At 35.0% G+C, this 24867-nt stretch overlaps 1 protein-coding gene across 4 annotated transcripts in view; it reads left to right on the top strand.

Moving 5' to 3' along the window:
• Positions 1–20735, top strand: part of Nav3 (neuron navigator 3) — a 349764-nt gene extending 329029 nt beyond the window's left edge. For all 4 annotated transcript variants that reach the window (XM_026396971.2, XM_026396970.2, XM_026396969.2 and 1 more), the window contains 7 exons: positions 803–1038; positions 8284–8438; positions 9456–9527; positions 10163–10359; positions 11293–11411; positions 15826–16029; positions 20534–20735. In XM_026396971.2, the coding sequence (XP_026252756.2) occupies positions 803–1038; positions 8284–8438; positions 9456–9527; positions 10163–10359; positions 11293–11411; positions 15826–16029; positions 20534–20653 (1103 nt within the window). In that variant the 3' untranslated portion in view covers positions 20654–20735. The remainder of the gene's footprint in view (positions 1–802; positions 1039–8283; positions 8439–9455; positions 9528–10162; positions 10360–11292; positions 11412–15825; positions 16030–20533) is intronic.
• Positions 20736–24867: the final 4132 nt, after the last annotated feature.

Genomic DNA, 24867 nt, shown 5'->3' with positions numbered 1-24867 from the left:
CAGTCCCTGATATGAAGGAAAAAAGACAGAGAAACAGAGAGAGAAGGAATGAATGCAAGTTAAGAATCAGTAATGAGAAATTCTGCTTTCTTTGCTTTGGATGATGTGACTAATTATGTATACTTGTCTCCACAATTCTTTGTTTGTATATGTTCAAGAATCAGAATGCATCTCTATAAACTGTAGGTTAATAGAGGAATATATCAATATTTGATTTATGATTAAGGTAATTGGGTTAGTAAAAGGAGATACTGTTGTTGCCCTTCCTAATTCTTTGCCTAACATTACAATTTGTATTCTTCAATTGTTCAAGTGTTTGTACAGCTGGGATGAGAGATAGAAGGTAATAAAGAGAAGAGCGAAAGAGTGAGAAAAACAAAGAACACGCGCACGCACACACACACACACGTGTGTGTGTGTGTGTGTGTGTGTGTGTGTGTGTACTTCCCATTTATTCTTAATGAGACTAATTGCTTTCAAAGGGAAGGAAGATTTTATGAGAAAAGTTTTAATGCTTCCATTTCTCTCTGGAGACATGAGTGGAAAACATGAAGTAGTCAGTGGAGGGAAGCCTGAACAAAAAGAAACAGCTTGTTTTCATTCGGCTATTCACTCTGCCTTCTCACTGATACACTTTCGGTCTCAAATTGGCCACATATGTTTGTGGGATAGAAATATCTAGATAATTATTTTGCAAGAACTGCATTCCTATGGCTAACAAATCTCTACCGATGATCTACACCATATTTTTTTAATATAAAACAGTAAACCGTGTTATTACTCTCTTTGTTTCTTCCTTCAGGGGTAGAAGAAAACAGTTTGGACAGTTTTGTTTTTGATACACTGATTCCTAAACCAATTACCCAAAGGTACTTTAACTTGTTGATGGAGCATCACAGAATTATACTCTCAGGACCCAGTGGTACTGGAAAGACCTATTTAGCAAACAAACTTGCTGAATATGTAATAACCAAATCTGGAAGGAAAAAAACAGAGGATGCAATTGCCACTTTTAATGTGGATCACAAGTCAAGTAAGGTAAGTCACAGAATCCAAAGAGAACAGCTGTTCTTTATCTGCAAATGTCTTAAACAATCAAGTTTTACATTTGTGTGAGACTTCCATATTGTACATGAAAAAAAATAGAAATGGTTCTTTGAGTAAAGCTATAATCTTGTGGATAGACAAGCTTTGCTTTATAAACCTGAACAAAACTGCTATTTTCGATAACATTCAGTTATCAGGAACTGCACAAGGCCTTGGGATTGTGCAGAATGAAATGGCAGAGCCCTTATTGCCTGAAATATTTTAGACATCCATTTAGGAAATGTTATAGTAGAAAAGAGGTTTGTGTACAGTGCTATGGAAGCAAGAGGGAGAAATAATTCTACTTGGAAGAATCAGAGCTTTACAAAAAGGCAATACTTGTTCTGAGTATCAGTTGATAAATTGGAATTAAATGGGGTATTTCAGCAATGAGGATTTGGGGATAAGTAGAATATGTTAGGCAGAAAATCTGGGAGAGCAGCAGCTTGCTTATGTCAGATTCTTGAAGGAACTGTATTTGAGAACCTTAGGAAAATAAGCAGTGGTCCATTCTCCCCATCACCTGAGGTCTGAGAAGCCACACTCATCAGCCTGAACACTCTAGACCATTATGTATGAGGAGCTCTACAGTATTGCCAGTACTTTTACTGCATGTTAAGTAAAAACAAAGAATACTAAAATAAAGAAAGATAAACAGATAAATAAATAAATAGTGAAAGGCTAACGTGTTCTTCATACTTGTTAACTTTACTAGTTTTATTTATTAGAGTTTGAATCAATGCCGCCTAAGATTCTCTTGGGAATCGTAACTGTTATAAGCAATACCTTGAGAGAACCTCAAAGACTATGAGTTTTACTACTTTTTTGAAAAATAACCTGCTTTGATGATCTAAACTGACCTAGTCTCTCAGAAAGTTCAGGTCTGCAGATTTTAGAAATAATTATGACTCACAAACCTGTTGGATTCATGAAATAACCAGATATATAGCTTAGTGTTTAAGTCATGAACACAGGCCACTTGTAGGATTTAAGGCCATTACTGAATTTCCTTGTTCCTTCACTTTGTTTTTTTTTTTTTTTTAATCTTCAAAATGGAGGAAATAGTAGGGTTGTAGTAAGGACTACATGAATGTGTGAGTGAGTGTGTGTGTGTGTATGTGTGTTATGGAGATAGATACAGAACCGCACAAGTGGCAAGCACAGTATGAGGCTTACCTGCAACTATTAATTATTTCATCATAGCCTTTGGATTCCAATTCAGATTTCTTGCACAAATATATACCACACATGTACATGCACACAAACATAGGCTCTCCCTTGTTAAAAATTGTTTTGTGTATATTCTTCAAGAGTAGCAATGATGTACATAAAATACAATGGGATGTCTTAAAAGTTAAATCAACACAGCCTGTAGATTCTGAATATTACCTTGGACCTCAGCACTATTCAAATTGTGGCTGAACCACTCATTGTTGTTTCAACTCAATAGAAGCATAACTCTAGAGATGGGATACTTGACTTTTCTCTGAGCTAAAGTAGGAAGAGCACAATTGGTTGGTTGCTTCAGCCAACATGTTTAATGCTTCCTGCTATTTCGTTTCCTTGTATCTTGACAGAAAAGCCTTTCAACACATTTTTTTTTTTCTTTCCGGCAAAAAAAAAGATGAAATGATTGAAGTCTCTTAGGTATCCTCAGTGTTCTGTTTGGTTTTTCTCAGTGTAGATATGCCAAAACTCTTCACAAATTCCTCAATGAAAAATAAATAAATAAATAAACAAACAACAAAGCAAAACAAAAACATTGGTTAGAGAATACAAGTTAAATGGATTTATAAGAAAAAACCAAGGCACTTTGATTAAGGTGGAGATAACTTAAAATCAAGGTGTGAATTAAATAACTTGATTTTGAGCTTCATTATTATATAGCTTGATGCACTAAAATAAAATGAGTAATTTCCATTAATTATAAAATATGCCTCTCCCCAAGATCCATATATTTGTGTATATACATACATATATATATATATATATATATATCCTTTATTTTAATTTATTAAAAATATTTAGTGCTGAGAGATATTATTAATAATGTTATGTGAGTGTCCTTTTAAATTTTTTGATTATTTCTAACACTCATTTTCTGCTTTTTTAAAAATAAAGATCATTTGTGCCATTGTTAGGTCAGTTCAATATTTGCTGTTGCAAAAATAATGGAATGAAAAAAGCATTTCCAGGAGTTTTTGAATGGAAGTAATGATGCTTGGAAACAGTAATAGGAAGAAACCCATGGGGAAAAATCAGATGGCATTAATCACTGGGAGAACACAAAATACAACTGAAAAATGTTTATTGCTTCTTTATGACTGTTAGATATGAACGAGCTGTCAGTAATGCTGGATAAGCAGTCATTGCCAGAGACTTTGGCTAATCCTTTCCAAGTTGACAGAGAATCCACACTATTTTGGGGAGGAGAGGATTGGTGTAAGTGAGGATGATATTAAAGAAGAGAGAACGACAAGTTGAGATTGTGCTAGGAATAGCTGCTAAGAGTATGGATTGACTAAAGTAAGATGCTAATTAGGAATGAAATGATAAATCCATCCTCTGGAAAAAAAAAATTGGAGCTGTGTAATTCTGATGTTTTTTATGCTATGCCATAGAGAGCACTGAAGACATACATCCCTAAAGCACTTACAGATTTTTAAAAAAAAAAAATCAAACAATAAACCATCAAATAAAAAAAAATCTTTTCATGTTTTTGGTGCCTCTTCATTTTACATTCTGTTCCTCTTCCCACACTTCAAGCCCTCCCTCAAGCTGCCAGCTGGAATATTTTGATTGAGAGCAGTGCCCATAAACAATTACACTTTGTGACATTTGATGTAGCAAGCCCAGAAAGCTAGAGATGGATTTAGTGAAGAATATGTGGCCAGCCGAAGCCACCTGGAATGTTAGGTTGGAAAAGATCAGAAAGTTGGACTTGGCAGATTCAATTTTAGTGTGTCTGGAGTGAAATTCAGAGAAAGCAATGATCAACAGTGTTTATGTAACTATAACTTTCTATCTGTATTTTCAAGGTAGAGATATAGGATTCATCTCATTGTTCATATCCACCTGGTAGATACATCTGCTGTCTTCTACCTAAGTAGATATGGATGTGAAACTTAATGCATCAGTACCTTGATCTAAGTCTTGTCTTGTCCCCATCAAGACAGAGGGAGGAGCATGGACAGTTTCAAAAAAAAATTATGAATGTCTATATATCTGCCTGGTTTGTAGCTGTCATTAGATCCCAAGGGATCTACTACCATTCTCAAGAGGAAAAAGAACTACATAACAATGTGATAGCTGTGCTTATCCAAATTTACCCAGCAACTTCCTAATTACCAAATACAGCCTCTGTTCTCTCTCTCATTCTAACTGTCCCCCATATGTGCACACACACTCTCCCTCTCCCCACACCTACCTCCCTCTCTCTCTCTCTCTCTCTCTCTCTCTCTCTCTCTCTCTCTCTCTCATTATAGCATATTGCTGTACTTGATCTCCCCTTTATAGAAATTCTTCTAATGTCAGAGTTATTATTTTCTCCTTATTTCCTTGCTACTTTCCTGGTAAGCTTCTTCTCAGTCTCTCATTGACTGCTCTTTCTTCACCTACCACTAAATGGAAATACTCCCCTACATTTCTGTTTTCTCTCATTCTGTTCTCCTTTGGACAGTTCCCATGGCTTCAACTTGTGTTGATCTATGCGGTTGACATGAATGGAACACTCTCCCAAGTTTGTAAATTCTCTTTGAGCTTACACATGTTTCCATTCATCTAATGAATATACATGTTTATAAAGGATAACTTCACTTATGAAAGAAACATTAGAACTGCATCCTTTTCCATTCATCTCAACCAAAACCACCCTCCCCCCTAAAACTAACACCCTCTATCATGTGAACTTTACATTTGTTTTCTAACTGCTTCATTCACTATTCCCCTAAAATTTCCTTTCATTCTTTTGTTGGCTTTCTCCACTCACATCACAAAAAAAAAACAGAATATATTTTCATAATTAATTAAAACTCATACAGTGTTTTCCCATTGCTTTCCGAACTAGATCAAAAGTACCACACCGTTCCCGTTCAGACCCATACAGTCTCTTGGCTTACAAATGATTTCAGTATTATGTGGCCTGGTCTACTTCCTTCACAATATACTTACCACACTGTTCAGTTGCAATTCTATTTTATCTAGGTCCCCAGAGTATTCAATGATTCTGCATCACCAACAGGAAAATTCCACTGATCTTAACTATTATTTAACATTGGAAACTTTCCTTTCTAATTTATTTACTTTCTAATTTATTTGCTTTCACAAACCTTGTACTATTCATTCTTGCCTACATGATTATCATACTTACCTGCTTCTGCTTTTGATTATTCTTCTCCATTTGGAATGCTCTTCTCCTGTTTTTGAGCATCATAATATTACCTAATCCTAAAAATAAAGGGTTAGTAGCAAATAATACTGCCACCAGAAATTCTTTTTTAGAAGCTATGATTAATCTTTATGTGCTGTAAACAAAATCTTTGATCTTTGCAAGTAGTATGTTTTTTGACTGTTAATTATAGTTATATATGTACATGCCTAACTTTCTAGTCTAGATAATAAGCTTCTTGAATTTTTTTCCATTTCTAATTAGTCATTATATCCTTCACATTTCTGTTTCCTTTGATTAATAAATTGCTCTCCCCTGCTGACGACAGACAAGCAAACAAACATATCAGTGGCTCACAGTTGTTCTTATAGTCAAATCCGACTTTCTCTACGTGGATCCAAAGTCTTTGTTTTTTCTTCCATTGTACACACTATTACCATATAGTATATTCTCCTGTAACAACAGAATCATTACTGTTTTGCAAAACACATCATGCCCTCATACTTTCCAACTTTGAATTGTTCTTGAAGTTTTCCTCCACTGTCTCTTGTCATTGAACCTGAAGGTTAGCCACATATTTCTCTTACATCTCCCTGTAGGGCTCTGCATTTCACTTGTTGGCCTGCTTCTCTGCTTATCAGCTGTAACTTTCTGGGGCACAGGTATTATGTTTTACCTTTGAATCCCAGAGTACCAGGGACCTACCAAGTGTTTGATAAAGATGTGTTGAAAAAACAAATAACTGCAAGCTTTTCAGTTGGAATTTTACTCATTATTCAAGGTTCTTCTCAAATCCCATCCTCTCTATGAAGTCCCTTAAGAACCCCCATTTGGAATTAATCCCTCTGTCTCCTACAGGCCTCCCTTAGCCTCTCACAGAATGTTAGGCATGATATTTTTGTAAGTTCATTGTTCATATGTGTGCCTACCTTCTCCCCAAGCTCTACCACTATGTGCTTCAGAAAACTGTCCTTGAAGCTCCCAGCTAGGTGAAATCTCTTCCCTTGACTTCTCAAGTTTCATAAGACACTCTTGATATTATAAGAAATGCTTTCTCATATTTAAATTTCAGTGCCTAATATGATACCTTTTAGAGCTCATAGAGGAAGGCAGTAGGATCTAAAATTATAAACATAGTAGAAAGAGAACATTTTATAAATGAACTAATTAATGACTTAAGATAACTAGATGAGTGATAGAAATTTCATTTTCTTTTTTAAGGTAAATGAAATCCTCCAGATTTTTTACTAGTTTTAAACAAATTTTATCTTTATTTCTGATTTTTGGCAACATTTCTTTTATGTTACTGGTTCTATTCTCTTTTATGGTATCTTTGTTCTGTGACACTACAAAACAGTATCTTATATATTTAATAAATTAAATATAAAAGTCTTTAATATGTTATATTTCAATTTTATATTTGAACTCAATATTAACAAATTAATATTACCAAATGCCTTAAGTCCCTTTCACTTCTAGTTCTTAAAGTTGTCTACAGACAGAACAAAGTAGCATTTAGAGTGAGTAGTTCTTATATTTACCTGGCTGCCAGAAATTGGGATTCTGGAATTATTTTTTTAACCCTGAGCAAGTTATTCAAATTGAAAATGTCATTGTAAATATGCAAATATTATGGAAATGCTCTTACTGATTAGGATAATTCTAAGAAAACTAATTATGTTTCTGGCCTACCCATCTGTGAGAACGGTCAATCATGGAACTGGTTATCATATTTAGATTAAAAGCTATTAAGACTAGTACCTGTAAAAGAATCAGGAAGCTCAAGAAATATTAAATGATCCTATGAAATACAACGAGTGTTGTCTTTGATTTAAAATTACAGCAGTTTCCTAAAAGAGTCTACACAAATAATCTATTATCCACACTTTAATCAGAGTCTTATGGCTGTACTTTTAGATGCACGCCCATCTAAATTAATCAAAATTGAAATGTTAAAAATGCTGGTAGAGGGGCTGGGGATGTGGCTCAAGAGGTAACGAGCTTGCCTGGCATGCATGCGGCCCGGGTTCGATCCTCAGCACCATATACAAAGATGTTGTGTCCGCCGAAAAACTAAATAAAATAAATAAATAAATATTTTTTAAAAAATTCTCTCTCTCTCTCTTTCTCTTTCTGTCTCTCTAAAAAAAAAAAAAAATGCTGGTAGAAGCTTGGAGGTTCCACTTTGGATTTAGTGTATACATGAAGTTATAACTATGTTTAAATCCACTTTAGTCATTGAAACATCAAAAGCAAGAATGAAGTCTTAATATTTATGGTTTACCATAAGAGTTCATATCTAGGAGGCTGGGGATATAGCTCAGTTGGTTGAGTGCTTACCTAGCATGCACAAGGTCCTAGGCTCAATCCCTAGCACCAAAAAAGAGAGGGAGGGAAGGAAGGAAGGAAGGAAGGAAGGAAGGAAGGAAGGAAGGAAGGAAGGAAGGAAGGAAGGAAGGAAGGAGAGTTCATATCTAGAACTTTCTTTGACTTTCCTTTTGGAACGCAAATCACTGAGAAATATGCCTTCATTTAGAGTTTTGTATTTGCTACAGATACTCTTTTTGCTTATCCTCTTCTGTCTTTCCTTTAAAAATCTTATCTTCTCATTGTTAAATGCTTGTTTTGTTTTTGCTTTATAGAATGTTTTTTATAGCCATATACTGCTCTATGACTTTTAATGAAAAAAAAAAATATATATATATATAAATATATGGATGGAAGATAGATTGTGTTATTCCTAGAATATGAATTGCTTGTCGTTGGTATAAATTTATCATGCATGTATTTGCCTTATTTGTGTTTTAAAGGAATTGCAACAATATCTAGCTAACCTGGCTGAACAGTGCAGTGCTGATAATAATGGTGTAGAGCTCCCAGTTGTAATAATTCTTGATAATCTTCATCATGTGGGCTCTTTGAGTGATATCTTCAATGGTTTCCTCAACTGTAAATATAGCAAATGGTATGTTTATAAAATATCTTGAATTATCAAATATAAAAAAATGGTCATGTTATTTGCTTTCTTGTACCTTTTTTAAAATTTTAAAACCTACAATGGATGCCATTAATTTGAGAACCCCTGTTTAATATATTTTTACTGTATACCAAAGAATTCATGTATTCCTTAGAACATCTATTCATTCCATAACTGTGTCCCAGCATTTTTATTACTTCCTTAATGATGTTATCTTCTACAGACATGCTGAAAGTCTGAGAGACCAATGTCAATGATGGAATAGTTCAAATCAGGGAAATTCATAACTAGGAGATTTTAGAGCTCCAGTTTCCTTCTCAGTTTGTATCAAAGTTTAAATTCAACTCCTCAAGTAAATTTAATTCATTCATATGTGACCCCCTCTTGTATTATGTTTTTTACTATTTAAAACAAAAAGAAAGGTTAGAGTAGGGAATAAAAAGATCTGAAAACCCACTAAGATTTATTATAGCCTTATCTCTAAAGAAAGGACACTTAATTACACAATCAGCATAAGTGACATCTATTTTAATGGTACCAAATGTTCTAATTAATTAATCTCTGATAGTGATAAAATGTTAGAATTATATCAGCATAAAGAAGGGTTGAAGGAAGAATACAAACCCTCTTATGTTATGTAGAACATTTAAATAACTATAGAATACTAAAATAGGAATTAGTAATAAATTTGAATACAAGCATAAGAGTTATAAGATTTTAGAGTGGGACAAGACCATAGCCTCTTTATTTTGTAGATGAGTAAACTCCGACTCAGAGAAGGTCTCTTTCCTGCATCCCAATGCCATACTTAGAACCCCCATGGTAACTTCTATTCCAATCATCTTTGTCATTTTCCAATCTAACATTACAAAATAACCCTTTCAAAGCCTACTGTTAAAATGGAATAATCCATATTTATCTTAATAGCTTTCACAGGCAATGTTAATGTATTAGTCATTTTTACCTCTAACACATCTCAATTTCCTATTCTTTATTTTTACCTAGTCCATATATTATTGGAACAATGAATCAGGGAGTTTCTTCATCACCGAATCTAGAGCTGCACCACAATTTCAGGTAAAGATTAGTCAAAGGATGTTTTTGTTTCTTGGTTTCTGGGTGGCTTTTTTTTTGGTTGTTGTTGCTGTTGTTGTCCCCACCCCCCCACACACACCTCCCCACCCCTGCCCCATGGAGTTTCTTTTTGTTCATTTCTGGTGGTTTGTTTGTTTGTTTCTTCCATTTGTTCTTTTTCGTATCCTGCCAGTGGTGACCTGTGATGTGAAAATAATTCTCACTTCTTCTGACACTTTTTCAAAAAGACATTTCGTGATCCTCATTCTATAATCAGAAGTGTTTCTTTAAAAAGAGAGAAGAATAGAAATGTTTTTCCTGCTCACTGTGTTCCCCTGCCTGAGCAGAGCACTTTTCCTCTAAGTGTGAGGAATGTGAAGAGAGTTCCTATTTCAGGATTCGTGATTCTCCTACAAAAGAGGGCTCAGCATGTAGACGCCCACTCACTTCTGACGCACACAAGCTTCTCTTTAGCTGGTGGCATTTGCAGCATTAAAACTCTAATGCCGATAGACTTCCTAACCTCTTGATCATTAAAATGTGGCCCTCAGTTGATATAGGAATATTATTACTAAAGTTACTGTGGGATTAAAATTTAATTTATATAAAAATTTCTCACTTTATTTTTCTTTTCACAGATGGGTATTGTGTGCAAACCACACAGAACCAGTGAAAGGCTTTTTAGGCAGATATCTTCGAAGGAAACTGATAGAGATGGAAATTGAAAGGAACATACGCAATAATGACTTAGTCAAAATTATAGATTGGATTCCTAAGACGTGGCATCATCTGAACAGTTTTTTGGAAACACACAGTTCTTCTGATGTTACAATTGGTGAGTTCCAAAATTATAATATGCCATTTTCCAGGAACCAGGAGTACTTGGTAAAGATGGCCAGATTGGATGGTAGAAAACAACAAGCAAAGCCAATGTTTTTCAAGCTTCCAAAGATTTAACTTCTTTTTTTTTTTTTTTTTGCTTTCTAAAAGTTTGTCTTCTTCCAAGTTTTGTATCACTAATTAGATTCATTTTGTCTGACAATTATGGCTTACTAAAATATTATTGAAATCAAAGAAGTTTGATACAGACTAATATGTAAATATCAGAGAACTTCTCAAAATAAATAGTATCTGTTTAGGATACACTATATAAACACAAATTAACTCATCTCAAATATAGTTGTGAGGGAAGATTTTAGTTGGAAATAATTTAGATGTTCTATAGATACTTTAGGTGATTTATATTTTTCATGAAGAAAAAGCTGAATTATTTCTCTTTCACAGTTATAAATAGTTTATTTTTGTGTTACCTCTTAAGTTGCATGTACATAAATCTCTTTCCCATTGTTACAGATCATAAAAACATTCTGACTACAGATACAAGCACAGATTAGGAAGAATTCTATGCTTGGAGCAGAGTATCCATACTCAGACCAAATTCTACAAACAGTGACATGTTTTATCTTCAACAGTTCATTTCAGCACAGCTGAATTTTACATTGTTTGTAAAATAGGACAGGTTGACTAAACTGTGACCTTTACCCTTTCTCCTCTCTCATATTGTGCTTTAGATTAATATTTTAATATAAAACTTTAAAAGGACTAGCCAGGAGATGGGATCTTCAGTAAACATGCTTCAGTAATGATTAAGCTGGTGAGATTATAATTCTCTAAGAATGTTGAAAGAAATATTAAGTCTCCCAAAATGGTGTCTAAATATGTATTTATAATATTTCTCAAACATATTTTGCTATTTGTGTCTTCTCAGGTCCCCGACTTTTCCTTCCTTGCCCCATGGATGTAGAAGGTTCTAGAGTGTGGTTCATGGATCTTTGGAACTATTCTTTGGTACCTTATATTCTGGAGGCAGTGAGAGAGGGTCTTCAGGTATAGTATCCATTTTGCATTACTATCTAAAAAGCAAAGCAGAAAAAAAAGTTATTCTTTTAATAGCAAAAAGTATTAATTTCTGTATTTATGCAGAAAACTAAAAGCATGTAATATAGATAGAGGAGGAAAAGAGCAATGAGCATGCAGTACTTTGTTATGACAACAAAGATGTAAGAGAGAGTAAATACATTTCTTTCAGCAACTACATTTTCAAGGCCAAATTAGTTGCAGGGGAGATTTAGATTGTTCTTATTAGAAAGCCACGTTATTGTAGTTCTATTTTCTATGACACAGGCATATTTTTTTCACCTGAGCCTTAACCATTTATATGCTTATCACAATTTGCAGCAAGTAGTTTTTGCTTGTGCATTAGAATTCTTCATTAATTGAAGTCCTTCAATATGACTTGTAATACCCTTTACTATTATTGAGGGAATGCTATAAATTCCAAGAAAGTTAGTTGGTCTTTTTTCTTTTCTTTTGTTTAATCCACAACAGGTAGCTTTAGCAGCATCTCTGCTGTTCCTCTTATCTGCCCTGTGTCATGAGGCCCTACAACCTCTCCTTCTGTTTAAGCTTATCTAAAAGGCAAACATAGGACAATAATAAGAAAATCTTGTTTCCTCAAAACAAAACAAATCAAAAAGTTATCCCTTTTCCATCAGTCTTGCTGTTTCCTTAAAATGGATTTGAAATTTCATGAAATTGGAGAATTAAAAACTCTTTTAAGATTTATATTACGTAATCACCCAACTCACTGTGCAGGAATCCAATCTCCTTTTCAATAACTCAGCCAGGATTTAGTCAGTTTTTGCTTGGACATTTTTATTTCTGGTTTTCACAACCAACTGCTACTAGAATTAAGATGTAGTTCATATTTTCAAACACCTGTCATCTGTAATACTTGTTAAGTCTCTACCATCTAAAAAATTGGTCCTGTATTTTTTATTCTTTCATTTCCTGTCACTATATTTCTCTCTTCTAGTAGATTGATATAGCAGTACTTAGAACTACCATTTAATTCTGGTGAACATAGTAAACATTATGAAGATGTTCTGAATCCTTAGATGAAGTTAGGATGCTAACAATTCTATTGATTGTTTTTAACTCCAGATTTAAATAATCCAGTTTCTTATTTTGAGGGGTGTGAATGAATCTAGTCCTAGTAAGTACTTCCAAAAAAATAAGAGATGATGCCAATGGTTTTGATTTTTCAAATATAACAGATCATATTTCTCCTAAAACTATTATGCTGTCTAAGATATAATTCAGGTCGCTCAATTTTGATCATTTATGCAAAAATAATTTTATGAGAATCTATTTGCAATATAGAAATCATATTTTTAAATTAATAACCAAATGAATTGTTTATCCTTGAGATTCAGTTTCAATATTAAGCTCTCATCTAAATCTTTATATATAAAATTCTATTTTATATTTGCTTGCTAATAGGAAGAAAAGGAATCTTTTCTTAAACCCAGAACAATTATACCTAAACAATCCTTAGCTTCCTTTTGAAAGCTGCAAGAGTTTTTGTTTGTTTGTTTGTTTTTTAATCAATATTGTTTGGAAAACTTTATGCTGAGAGTAATATAAAGCTTATATTTCAGCAAAACTGTAATCATTTAAGTAATAGCAATTTTCCAAATTAAATTGAGATAAATACTTGACAGTTATTTTGAGGAGGAATGAATCTGTCTGAAGTCTCTTGCTATGGTTGTAGGTATTCAGGAATAAGTTAGTGTGAAAGCTGAATCAACCATGAGGTGAAGGAAGAGTTGGGAAAGACTAGAGAACAGGAAGAAAAGAACAATGTGGAATAGGAACAAAAGGAAAGCCTATTAGTGGGTAGGCATTTGTTGCTTTTGAAGGCTAGCTGGCCAGAAAAATCCCCTGGCAGAAGGCCTCCCTAGGATCCCCATCCATGACCCACCCCCCAGGGGGGAGCAGTAAACAAAGAGTCTTACATGCCATGGACAGTTCTCTTGGATCCATGGCAACACAGCACCTTGAACAGGAAGAAGAGGTGAAAAAAAGCAATGAAGCCTGGTAGCCAAGATGACATTCTGAGTTAAGAGAAATCAAACCATCTCTTTTCAGATGAAGGCTAATGCTTTGGTGAGGAACCATCTGGGAAGTGCTCTGTGCCACTTGGTCTACTTGGAAAGTATGCTAGTGAAGCAATGGATTCGATTTTTATTCTGATGACTCTTTCTTGAAATGTTAGCAGTCAGTTCATCTTATCCTGAATGTTTAGATTTCTTTTCATCCTTTTTCTATAATATTGATCTCACTCCAGAATACAGAGTTGGGCCGGTTTCGATTTCATTGTCACCTCCAACTTGGCTGTCCTGGATGCTTCCCTAACAGACTGGCATTGGTTGCTTCTAGATTCTCGTGTTCTTTTTAAGGTTGATTCTAGACTCAAACTCTTCTCTCTTTTAACATAAACCTTCCAAGAACTATACATTTTCCTTCAATTACTTCAACTTGTATAGCAAGCTATATTTTACATCCTTTATAAAGCAGGTTTTCGGCAGAGAGGAAACCTTCTGTTCTAAAACAAGAGAACTATTTTTAAAAAGATTCAAAATGCTACCTCTGCCATCATCTCCTAAGGAAGTGCACAGATGTCAGGAACTAGACTTCCCTTTCTCTCTCTCTGTTTCTCTCTTCTTTTTCTTTTTTTAGGTTAGACTGAAAATGCTTACATAACTTCTTCAGAAAGTTTCAAAAGCAATGCATAGACTTTTCATTGCCATAGCCACATGCCACTTTTTTACCTCACTGAACCACGACAAACTATGCAGAGGACCAGTCATCACTATATGTCCTGTGAGCTTGGATACATACCTGGTAACCAGGGTCATCCACAGTGATGTAGGCTAGGAGAAGAACCACATCACCACCTCTTTCTCTCAATTTTAACTGTTCTTTCTGGGTCCCTTATGGCCTATGGCCTTGTGCTTTTTTTTTTTTTTTTTTCTCATCACCTTCTGTCTTCATAGTGTTGTTTTTTTTTTTCAATTGTTTCCAGATTAAAAATGCTTAATACCTCTTGGATTCATTTTTCTCTTTAGCTATGCTGGGTCATCTTTTTCTTATTGGGCTCATTGCCTCTGTATGAATTCTTGAAACTTTAGTCTCCTATTTTTCCTCCTCTTTTCCTAGTCATCTTTTACATAAACATTTAAAAAGAGTTTTTACAGGAAGTCTTGGAACTATTAGAGGAAGGTAATTGGAAGAAGTGGTTATCAGAGAATGGATTCTTGATCTCAAAGTTTGAATGAATTAGAGAAAAAGTCTTTTTTTCTTTTGATCTGAAGTGTGCTTCAGTAGCAAACTCTTTTAATTATAAAGATTCATTTTTTTAAATCCTCACAAACTGGAGCTTTTAGTTATTCTCATTGAGTTTTATCATGGTTTGTAAAACTAATACTACAGGGATACTGCCACATCGATGTTCATAGCAGCACAATTCACAATAGCTAGACTGTGGAACCAACCCAGATGCCCTTCAATAGATGAATGGATAGGAAAAAAATGTGGCATTTATACACCATGGAGTATTATGCAGCACTAAAAAATGACAAAATCATGGAATTTGAAGGGAAATGGATGGCACTAGAGCAGATTATGCTAAGTGAAGCTAGCCAATCCCTAAAAAACAAATGCCAAATGTCTTCTTTGATATAATGAGAGCAACTAAGAACAGAGCAGGGAGGAAGAGCAGGAGGAAAAGATTAACATTAAACAGAGACATGAGGTGGGAGGGAAAGGGAGAGAAAAGGGAAATTGCATGGAAATGGAAGGAGACCCTCATTGTTATACAAAATTACATATAAGAGGTTGTGAGGGGAATGGGAAAAAAAAACAAGGAGAGAATTGAATTACAATAGATGGGGTAGAGAGAGAAGATGGGAGGGGAGGAGAGGGGGGATAGTAGAGGATAGGAAAGGTAGCAGAATACAACAGTTACTAATATGGCATCATGTAAAAATGTGGATGTGTAACCAATGTGATTCTGCAATCTGTATTTGGGGTAAAAATGGGAGTTCATAACCCACTTGAATCTAATGTATGAAATATGATATGTCAAGAGCTTTGTAATGTTTTGAACAACCAATAAAAAAGACAAATGTGGGCAGTAAAGTCTACATGTATTAATAAAAAGCCTTCCTCATATTATCCCTCAAATACTGATTATGTGGCCAGATGTTCAGTTTCATTTTGTCCATCCTTCAACTTTTAAGTGAGCTATGTAGAACAATCTAGAAAACTATATACAGATGTCTTCATTCCCTAAGTCCCATAAGAACTCAAAGCGCAAAAGAAACACTTGATAAGGAGTCGGGATTTTTACTTAGTAGAAATTAACTTTATATGCACCAACTCTGTGGTTAACTTTCAGATGTATGGGAAGCGTGCACCCTGGGAAGATCCCTTAAAGTGGGTGCTTGACACATACCCTTGGAGCTCAGCCTCTCTGCCTCAGGAAGGACCAGCATTACTTCAGTTGCGACCGGAAGATGTTGGGTATGAGGGCTGCACCTCTGCTAAGGAAGCCACAACCTCAAAGCACATTCCACAGACAGACACTGAGGGGGACCCCCTGGTGAGAAACTGATGGTTGATTCTTGCTATATAACCCTGACATTGTTGTGTGCTTATTAGCATTTAGTCATCTGCATCACAGACATGGGTTGTCTTCAGTAATATTGGGGACTGCCTTGATATTGGTACTCAGTTTTAGTTACCTTTAGCCTGCTTTAGTTGGATGAAATTCATACAAAGAAATCTAAAACTGTATGCTAAAAACAGTCAAGAAATTCTGAAACCAGTTTGAACTTCATGACTACAATATCTCTCTTATTTTGCATTGTGTTAACAAATAAATAAATTTTAAGTAACATAACTCAGTTCACTAGGCCTTTAGAAGAAAACTGAATTTTGTACTTAAATGAGAAAACCAAAGTTTATGATCTAATGTATACTAAAGTATATTTTACATATATCAACCAGCCTGATTAAATTCAGAATTGGTCTTCTGTTGACTATAATAGGGAAGGATAAACTGGCGGGGAAATCAAAGGAAAGTTATACTTCTTGCTTTGCTCAATTTGCAACGTATATGGTTTTAGTTTTTAAAATATTAGAATAATTTGAATAAGCCTATAGAACTCCAAAGTATGAATATTCAGAAAATTATTAAATAGACAGTATTTTTAGGAATAGATGCTGATTTTTCTGCATCTATTTTTATTTTTATAAATTACTTTCTGTATGTTAGTATCAAATGTAATTATCTTATCATTCTATGTGTTTATTAGCTTATCATTCTATGATTCAAGGGATCATTGGATTTGTACAACCAATACAGAAAGAAAAGATATTGAAATAAGGCTAATATTCTACTTAAAAGAAATTAATTGAAAATCAGAACTTATGACTCTACCCAAGGACATAAAATGACTTAAAATTTTGAGAAATAATCTTATACCAGTAACCCAATATGTGAACATCATCATCATCTCAGCTGATCCTTCTTAACATTTTGGGAGTTACATGTAGAACATCCAATAAACTTTCAAGATACACCCACACAGAAAATTTTGCAAACTATTTCAAGAGTTCTATAAAATCTCTGAAATATGCACAAAGACATGTTTAGAGTCCAGAGTTCCTATGTGTAAGATAAATGATGTAGCCTAATTCATGAAGGCCAAGACTCACATTTTTATAACATGGTACCTAGAATCAACAGTGGTAGTAGAATTGGTTTAAATCCAGCATAATGATTATCATATACTAAATAATTGCTGATAGAATGGATAAAATTTAGTAAAGTGTAAATTTTAACATACAAGTATGGATTATTTAATCTGAATGTTTAGTAATTCCTATCTAATCTGTGTAATTTTGTTATAGTATGTCTGTTTTAGATAAGGAGCAATATTTATATATAAGCTTTGTTTTCACTGTTAGTCTGTAGATTGTGGAATGCTCTGGAAATGACCTCAGCTTCCCAATCCCCCAGTCCTAGGGCTAACCTTATTAAGCATTCTTTTTCCTTGTCTTCTAATGCAGGAAAGAGAGCCAGGGTCTCCTATCTTGACAGGATAATTGGAGCAAAAAAAAAAAAAAATTCAGTTTTCTTATCTGCTACTTCAACAAAAATCTAAAGAAAGAAGAGATTATGATATCTTGCATGCTAAATGGCCAAAGATATCATCTAAAAGTAAATCTTAAGGTCAGACATCCTGATAGGAAAATAAATATTCTCTACCTGCCTTCATTTTTGTATATTTCTATAATTACTGACATAAGGAAAACTATATTTGCAAATGAGTCTATATCAGAAATCCTAGGAAGGGTAGAGATTTAGCTCAGGGCCTAGCATGTGTGAGGCCCTGGGCACTACTCCCATCACTGCCAAAAATAAATAAACAAACACCTTAGGGAAAATTTATTATTTAATATCAGAAGTCTGGCTTTAAATCTGAACAAGAATACAAGTTTTGGAACACATTTCACCTTATTTTAAAAATATGGTGGGCATTCATCATCAACAAGCTGAAATTTAATAAACATGTACCTAGTGCCAAGATTTAGTGATCATGAGGTAAGTTATCATTTCTGATTTTACGAGGTTTACAATATAATAGTGGAGCAAGATGTTTGCCTACATAAATTACAGTAAAATAATGATGGGCTTTGTAGGAAAAGTTATGAGTCTATCGAGGAAATAATTAGGAGAAAGTTTCATGGAAGAAATGCTTTATCTGGTCCTTGAGGGATGAATAGGAGTTTATGATATGGTTGGATGAAGAACATCCAAAATTGAAGAAACAGCACATGAAAAATTATAATATAATAAAAATTATGAATTTGGGGAGTTATGTTGGAGTTGGTCAGAGGAATTAAAACTAGAGAAGTAAATAATTGCTGGATCATGTTAAGCCTGTGCATCTTTGCATGGAGTCAAACTTTATCACAGACAACGGAGAGCCTCTAAAGGTTTTTGAATAGTGACTTATCTAGTTAGATGTGCAGTTTCTAAAAATCACTTTGCTAACAAAGCAGAAAATGGATTGAAGGAGAGGGACAAAGGCTGGGAGACTAATAATTCTGCTAGGAACACCTAGGAACTGACCAAGGTGTTAGAAATGATGGACATTATATTATGACTGTGGACACAGGGGAGCAGCAGAAGAAAACCAATGGAGACCACTTTCACAGAGAATTATGACCTGTCATAATTGAATCACCCATAAGTTTACCTTCCTTTTGTAATCTCCTTGGATAACAGTGAACAAAGCAATACTATCAGGAGGCAAAGCAAATCTCATTGTATATATTTATTAGGAATCTGAGCTTGGATCTTACGCTAATGGAACATATTTACTGCATGGAAACATTTTCAAAACTTAAGATGTTAATTACACTATTATTACACCGCAAAACCTTAACAACATTTAGCATTTAAATAGTTCCAAACATTTTTGGCTGCAATAGAATCCTATCCCTTTTAACAGATTCCTTTACCATTTCTACTCCTAGTAAATCAGGAGGGTGCTCCAAACACAGTTCTGTTATACACATCAGTTTCCCAAATGCTTGAACATGCAGCCAGCTGCTAAGGAGGCAGACAAAAGACCAGGGGGAGGGCATATGAATGTTCATGAATGTAGGGGGGTGGGGTGGGGAGAATGAGAGGAAGAGAGAGACAGAGAGATTGATTTGACTTTTTGGCTTGCCAGATTTAAAAGGTTATCACATCTACCTTTACTTTTAATCCTCATGTAGGTGACTTAGTGCATTCAGAGAGTCAGACCGAAAGACTGAATTGAGATCAAAAAGTATTGTCCTGAGACTATTAAGAATGACTTTAAATATTCAGTAACTGTAACCTCTTTTTTCAGAAGGACATTCTTGCAGAAATTGGTGATTATACCCAGTTTATCATTCATTTCACAAGTATTTATTGAACACACAGTTTATGCTGAACATACAAATATGCATAGCCCATCTTATGACCAAGGATCCTGTTTGAGATTTTTCCTTTCTATTCTTTTCAGTAGAAGAAAAAGAACACCTACAATTACTATATAAAAGAAGATAACTAGTGTGCATTAAGCAATATAAAGTTGATGTATAAAAAAAAACATGATAAGAAACATGTCCATTATCCTCATTAAGATACGTGTTGATTTTTCTGTGCTTTCTAAAATCATCATACCATCTATTTATCCAAAATTTGTTTTTGAACAAAATTTTTTTTTCCGCTTCTATCTCTAATAGTAGAGCAGCAGATCTATCAAAAGGCAAGCAATATTACTGCCTTTTATTTTGTAATACACGGAATAGCTGCTATTCCCCCCAGGTGCTTTCAGGCATATGTCCTTTTGCTAGAACAAACATTAGCATTCTCTTATAAGGCTGGGAAACTTGAGACAGCCGCTATTGTTCCAGAAGGTGGTTTTTGTTTTCAGTGATATATCAATCATATTTCAGCCAGAAATTCATTGACAACAAAAACTTGACAGTGATTTTTTTCCTTCTCCGTCTTCAAATGCTCATGGTCCGCTTCATTCTGTCACCTCCTCTCGAGGTCAGCTCCTAAACAGCAGATGGTGTGCTTGTGCGCAGCAGCTGGCTTCATTCCACTCCATCCCCTCCTTTCCCAGGGGGACCGAGTGCGCGGCTGGGCGTGCGTCTGTGTGTATGAACATTCACGACTCTCTGTTGCCATTCAGTGCTTTCTGCTTGTCCCAGCCAAAAAGCTGGGAAGCTTGGAGGAGTCTCCAGCAACCAACCCAGATGTCCAGCTGTGATATAGCTTCCTCTCCAGTCTCCCCGCTGGAGCAGTATTCATTCACAGCCCCAAATAAAAGAGTTATCTCCCAGCCCTATTTTGTCCTTATGGTTTGGTATTATAGTCACATGTTTGGGGGAAACAGCATAGGAGCTGGGGCAAGGAGTGACAATGTGGAACTATTTTCCCATTCGGCTTGGTTGGGATGCTGGGGACCTTTGGGGTGGCTTGGGGCCTCCTTTGTTCTGGGGCCAGCTGATTCAATATATCATTGCCTCCATCATGTCTCTTTTTCTTTCTTCAGATGAATATGCTAATGAAACTCCAAGAAGCAGCCAATTACTCCGGCACACAAAGCTGCGACAGCGGTAGCACCAGCCACCATGAAGACATTTTGGATTCGTCTCTTGAATCCACCCTTTAGAGGGTGGACAGAGTTAGGGGAAAAGATGATGCTTTAAAAAAAAAAAAAGTGTTTTAAAAGAAAGGTATTTTCACTAAACCACTGCCAGTATAAAAGCACCCTGTCAGGGGCCCTGACCCAGAGTCGTGGTCTTCAAGGAGGCAGCAGAACTAAGTCTGAATCGCCAAGATGCTAAATTGAAATGGGAGCTTAACTTTATTTTATTTCTAGGCATTTTTTATATCCATGGAGTAAGAGAAGGCTCCATTACTCAACTGGAAAGGACCCTAATGACAGGGCAACTGAAGAGATTGCACATGGGATAGCCAAACTGGACTTTAGTTTCTTCCTCTTTAAAAGTTTACAATGCAGACCTTTTTTTGTCCCTTCCTTCTGTTTCCTCTGAGGGGCTGTTCTCCCCAGGCAGGGTCCATTCTTCTGATCCGTCCAACCTCCTCTGTGCCGCATGGTGCTGGTCACAGGGCTCCAGTAGTGTTTGTGTTGTGCGCTCACCCCATTCCAGAATGAATCCAAGAGGCCAGTCCTCCATAAGCACAAGTGGAATTGTGCAACCACCAGAAAAAACACTACTGTGGCAAACTGGAGAAGTGCCAACTCAATTCTAACTGCCATGGTCTCATGACGTGCGCCACCCACTTTTTAGTGTATGAGTCCCAGGTTTTATAAGGTTGTTTTTACCACCGTGGTCTTTTTAAACCACCTGCCCACTCCCTTAACAAGAGTTTTATACCAATTATTAGTCAACACTGACAAAAGGCTTTCTTAGGGCTTTATTTGTTTGAGCCTTTTCAGTGAAAGAAGGAACATTTCCTATGGTGCTGTCTCACTGCCTTAAAACAGATTTCTACAACAGGTTAGTTAACAGTTGGTTTAAATCCTAAACCATTGGTAATTTCCACTGTCTTTTCATTTACAACCAAGAACACCAGTTATCACAGTAGCTTCATCTCTCTATATCATTTTTTTGTTTTGTTTTGAAGAAATGGATAGGAGAAAGATCAGTATTTTTATCTCATGAATAGATTGCTTTGCCTATCCTCAAAGTATTCGAGTAATCCAGAAACCCTCTTTGACCGTCACAGAAAAGCAGAGACGTGGCTAAATTCCATCCAGTTTTAAGTGAAAGAGTTTCAGAAGGTGGGAGATTTTGAATTTGTATCCAGCAGAGCTGGAAGCACTAGATGCAGCATGAGCACAACTATTTGGCTTTCCTTCCCTATTCTTTCTTATATATTTTTTTTTAAAAAATTAGTTTTGACGCATGTTGTTTTGATTGCTATTGTTGTACATGAGAAATTCAGCATTAAAGAACACTGAAGCAGTAAAGTCACTGTGGAAGAGGAAGCGTTGATACTGTAAAAGAAGGTTAGATTTGCACAGTCTACTGGGTAGGTATTGTAAATAATAATTTTTCAAACTTGCACAAATCAAATCAAGCAAACAAAATTGTATTTTATCCCGTTGGTGTTAAGAGGTGTTTCACTTGCTGAGATTTCCTGTACGTTGCAAACAAATACAGAATGCAAACCCTCAAAGCTGTTATTATCTGGTGTGTTTGTCCTGTGTTTACAGTTGGTATGACTATGCAGGAGCTATCAGTGCTAGAGTGAGCATGCTTCAAAACTGTACATGAAGCCAATACATTTTTGGATAAATAAAACTGTCTGAGAGTACATCTGTTGTGGCAGGCTTTAAAGAGAGTGCATGAAAACTGATCAGTCATTGGAGAAGTTACCATCACACACAGAGGACAGGTGTTAGGTTTATGAAACCCAAGGGCTAGGCCATGGCATAGACTAGTTCTGTGAGTGTGAAAAAGTGTGACCTTTAGGACGTGTAATTGGTGCTATCCTCTGTGACCACCCATGGGTCAGTTGCTACAGAACAATAACATCAACCCAAGACATCAGTGCCGCTTTCAGAGTGTTTCTAAGTGCATAGGTCCTTACATGGTGCTATTGCCCTGAGGGAATTGGAGCTGAATTTATGCACATAGAATTGTCACCCTGACTTTGAAGCCTCAAACATGGATCAAATCTGTTGTGCACCATCAATTTATGTAGCTGGATGAGTGACTAGTTGCCCTTGTATAATATGTGATCTAAGAAAATTGCTAATCTTTCCCTGCCATTTTGAGAAACACAGTCCAAACATGAGCATAAACAGAAATTCCTGCAATACATGCCAGTAGGTCCACCTAGTTTACAACTTAAACTAGTTTGTGAAACATTTGTCTGTATACATTTTATATTTTGTACATTTTGATGTAACATATCATGTAAATAGGCAGAAACAGTGAAATAAATCATCTGAAAAGTTTTGTAGTCTTTGTAAAGCCCCAACAATAAGTACTTGGTGTCAATGGACTTAACTGGATGACGTATTTTCTATTGGTTTATTGTTCCTCTAGCTTGTAAACCAGCTTGCATATATTTTTTTGCAAATGTGCACCCTGTATCTGTCTAAATTATTACTTTGCCATTAAAGTGGAATTATTTATTGACAACAAGGTGTGGTGTCTATGTATGCAGAAAAATTGGGTAATTACGCACAAGGAAGTGTCAAGCTTTAAAATGTTGCTTGAACAATTCACATTCACTGTCAACATTAGGGATGCGTGTGAATTTATATTCTACATACATCATAGGTAAAGCCCAAAACTTTTAAGTAAAGAAATAAACACAATAGGTATATCTGTTAAAATGAAAGTTATTTATTCAGTGAATATTTTTAGAAAGTTCTTAATAGACTTCCTATATGCCTGATGATAAAATAAGAATCAATATAAAATAAAATGTTGATATTTGCTAAGTTAAATCAACTTATTAAATGTTTCTTTGTTTTTATTCCATTTTCTTCTGATCATTTAGCTTTAAAGATGATTTTAAAGCAAACTAATTCTTTGCATTTTTGCTTATTTTTAAGAGTATATTCCAAAATGAAAAAGAAATTTAAAAAACACTATAATATCTTTCAAAGTAATTTTCTTTAACCCCAGCAATTGGAATGTATGCTTGTATGATATAAGCAAGATAATTTTTGAATTAGAATAGTTTTAGAGCAGAAAAAAGGCATTAGTTAAAATGGATCATTTATCCATAATGATTTATAATAAATATATTTGTTCCTTCACCCAGTTGAGAGATACAGGAAGTTTCTTCAATTCATCTCATTCAAATAAACAATCTCAAATTTAGGCCTGGGGATGTAACTCAGTGGTAGAAATTGCCTGGCACAAGGCCCTGCATTCATTCTCTAGTACCTGAAAAGAAAACAAACAAATTTAAATTTCATTCTGCTAAATGCAATGTAAGGGCACATAAGTGTGAATCCCAGCACTGTTCTCTCTGTGACCTTGAATAATTTACTCAAACTCAGTGCCTCAGTGTCTTACCTCTGAAAAGATGGTAATAATAGTACCCACCTCTCACAGATCACAGTGAAGATCAAATGGGTAATTACATGCAAATGTATTGAACATTGCCTAGCCTTTCATCAATTGTAGTTGATTTACAACCACATTAAGCTGCCTTAAAATGTTTAGTTCTATGTTTTTATCAGTGAAGATGTTTAAAAAGAAGCTCCAAATGTATTTTATTTCGTTTTGCTTTTGGGGGCAATGATTAATAGGTGAAATATTATGTAACTGAACTTAATATTTCTTAATTTAGTGAAAATTATTTGGATCAGTAATCATTAGAAGATCTCTTCACATGGAGTTCACACATTATCAAGGTAAGTATGTATTATTACCCAGGAAGTCATCCATGTTTATAGAAATTAAGTTAACATTCTAAAGTAGAATCTTAGAGGAAAATGAAAGTTCTCAAGTTGTTTATTTTCCATAAAACTGTAAAATAAAAATAAATAAACCTTTTCTTTATTGGAACTTTTTTTTTTAGATTTTTTTTAAATGGACACCATATCTTTACTTTTTTTATTTGTATGTGGTGCTGAGGATAGAACCTCACATATGCGAGGCAAGCGCTCTACCACTGAGCTGTAACTCCAGCCCCCCTCTATTGGAAATTCTAACACTTGACCTCACTGTTCTACTAGAAGAGTTGAAGTTCATCAACTGAGTAATTGATTAGATATTGAAAATGATAATATTCTCAATAACAGTATTGAGATATATTAACTGTAGTGTTAAAATGAATTTACCTGATTTGTTTCACTGTTTTGATGTGGCAACTAGACATTTTGAAATTAAA

The sequence above is a fragment of the Urocitellus parryii genome, chromosome 5 (assembly GCF_045843805.1).
Source record: "Urocitellus parryii isolate mUroPar1 chromosome 5, mUroPar1.hap1, whole genome shotgun sequence".
Lineage (NCBI taxonomy): Eukaryota > Metazoa > Chordata > Mammalia > Rodentia > Sciuridae > Urocitellus > Urocitellus parryii.
Note: the sequence above shows the minus strand (reverse complement) of the source record. Positions and strands in the feature narration are given on the sequence as shown.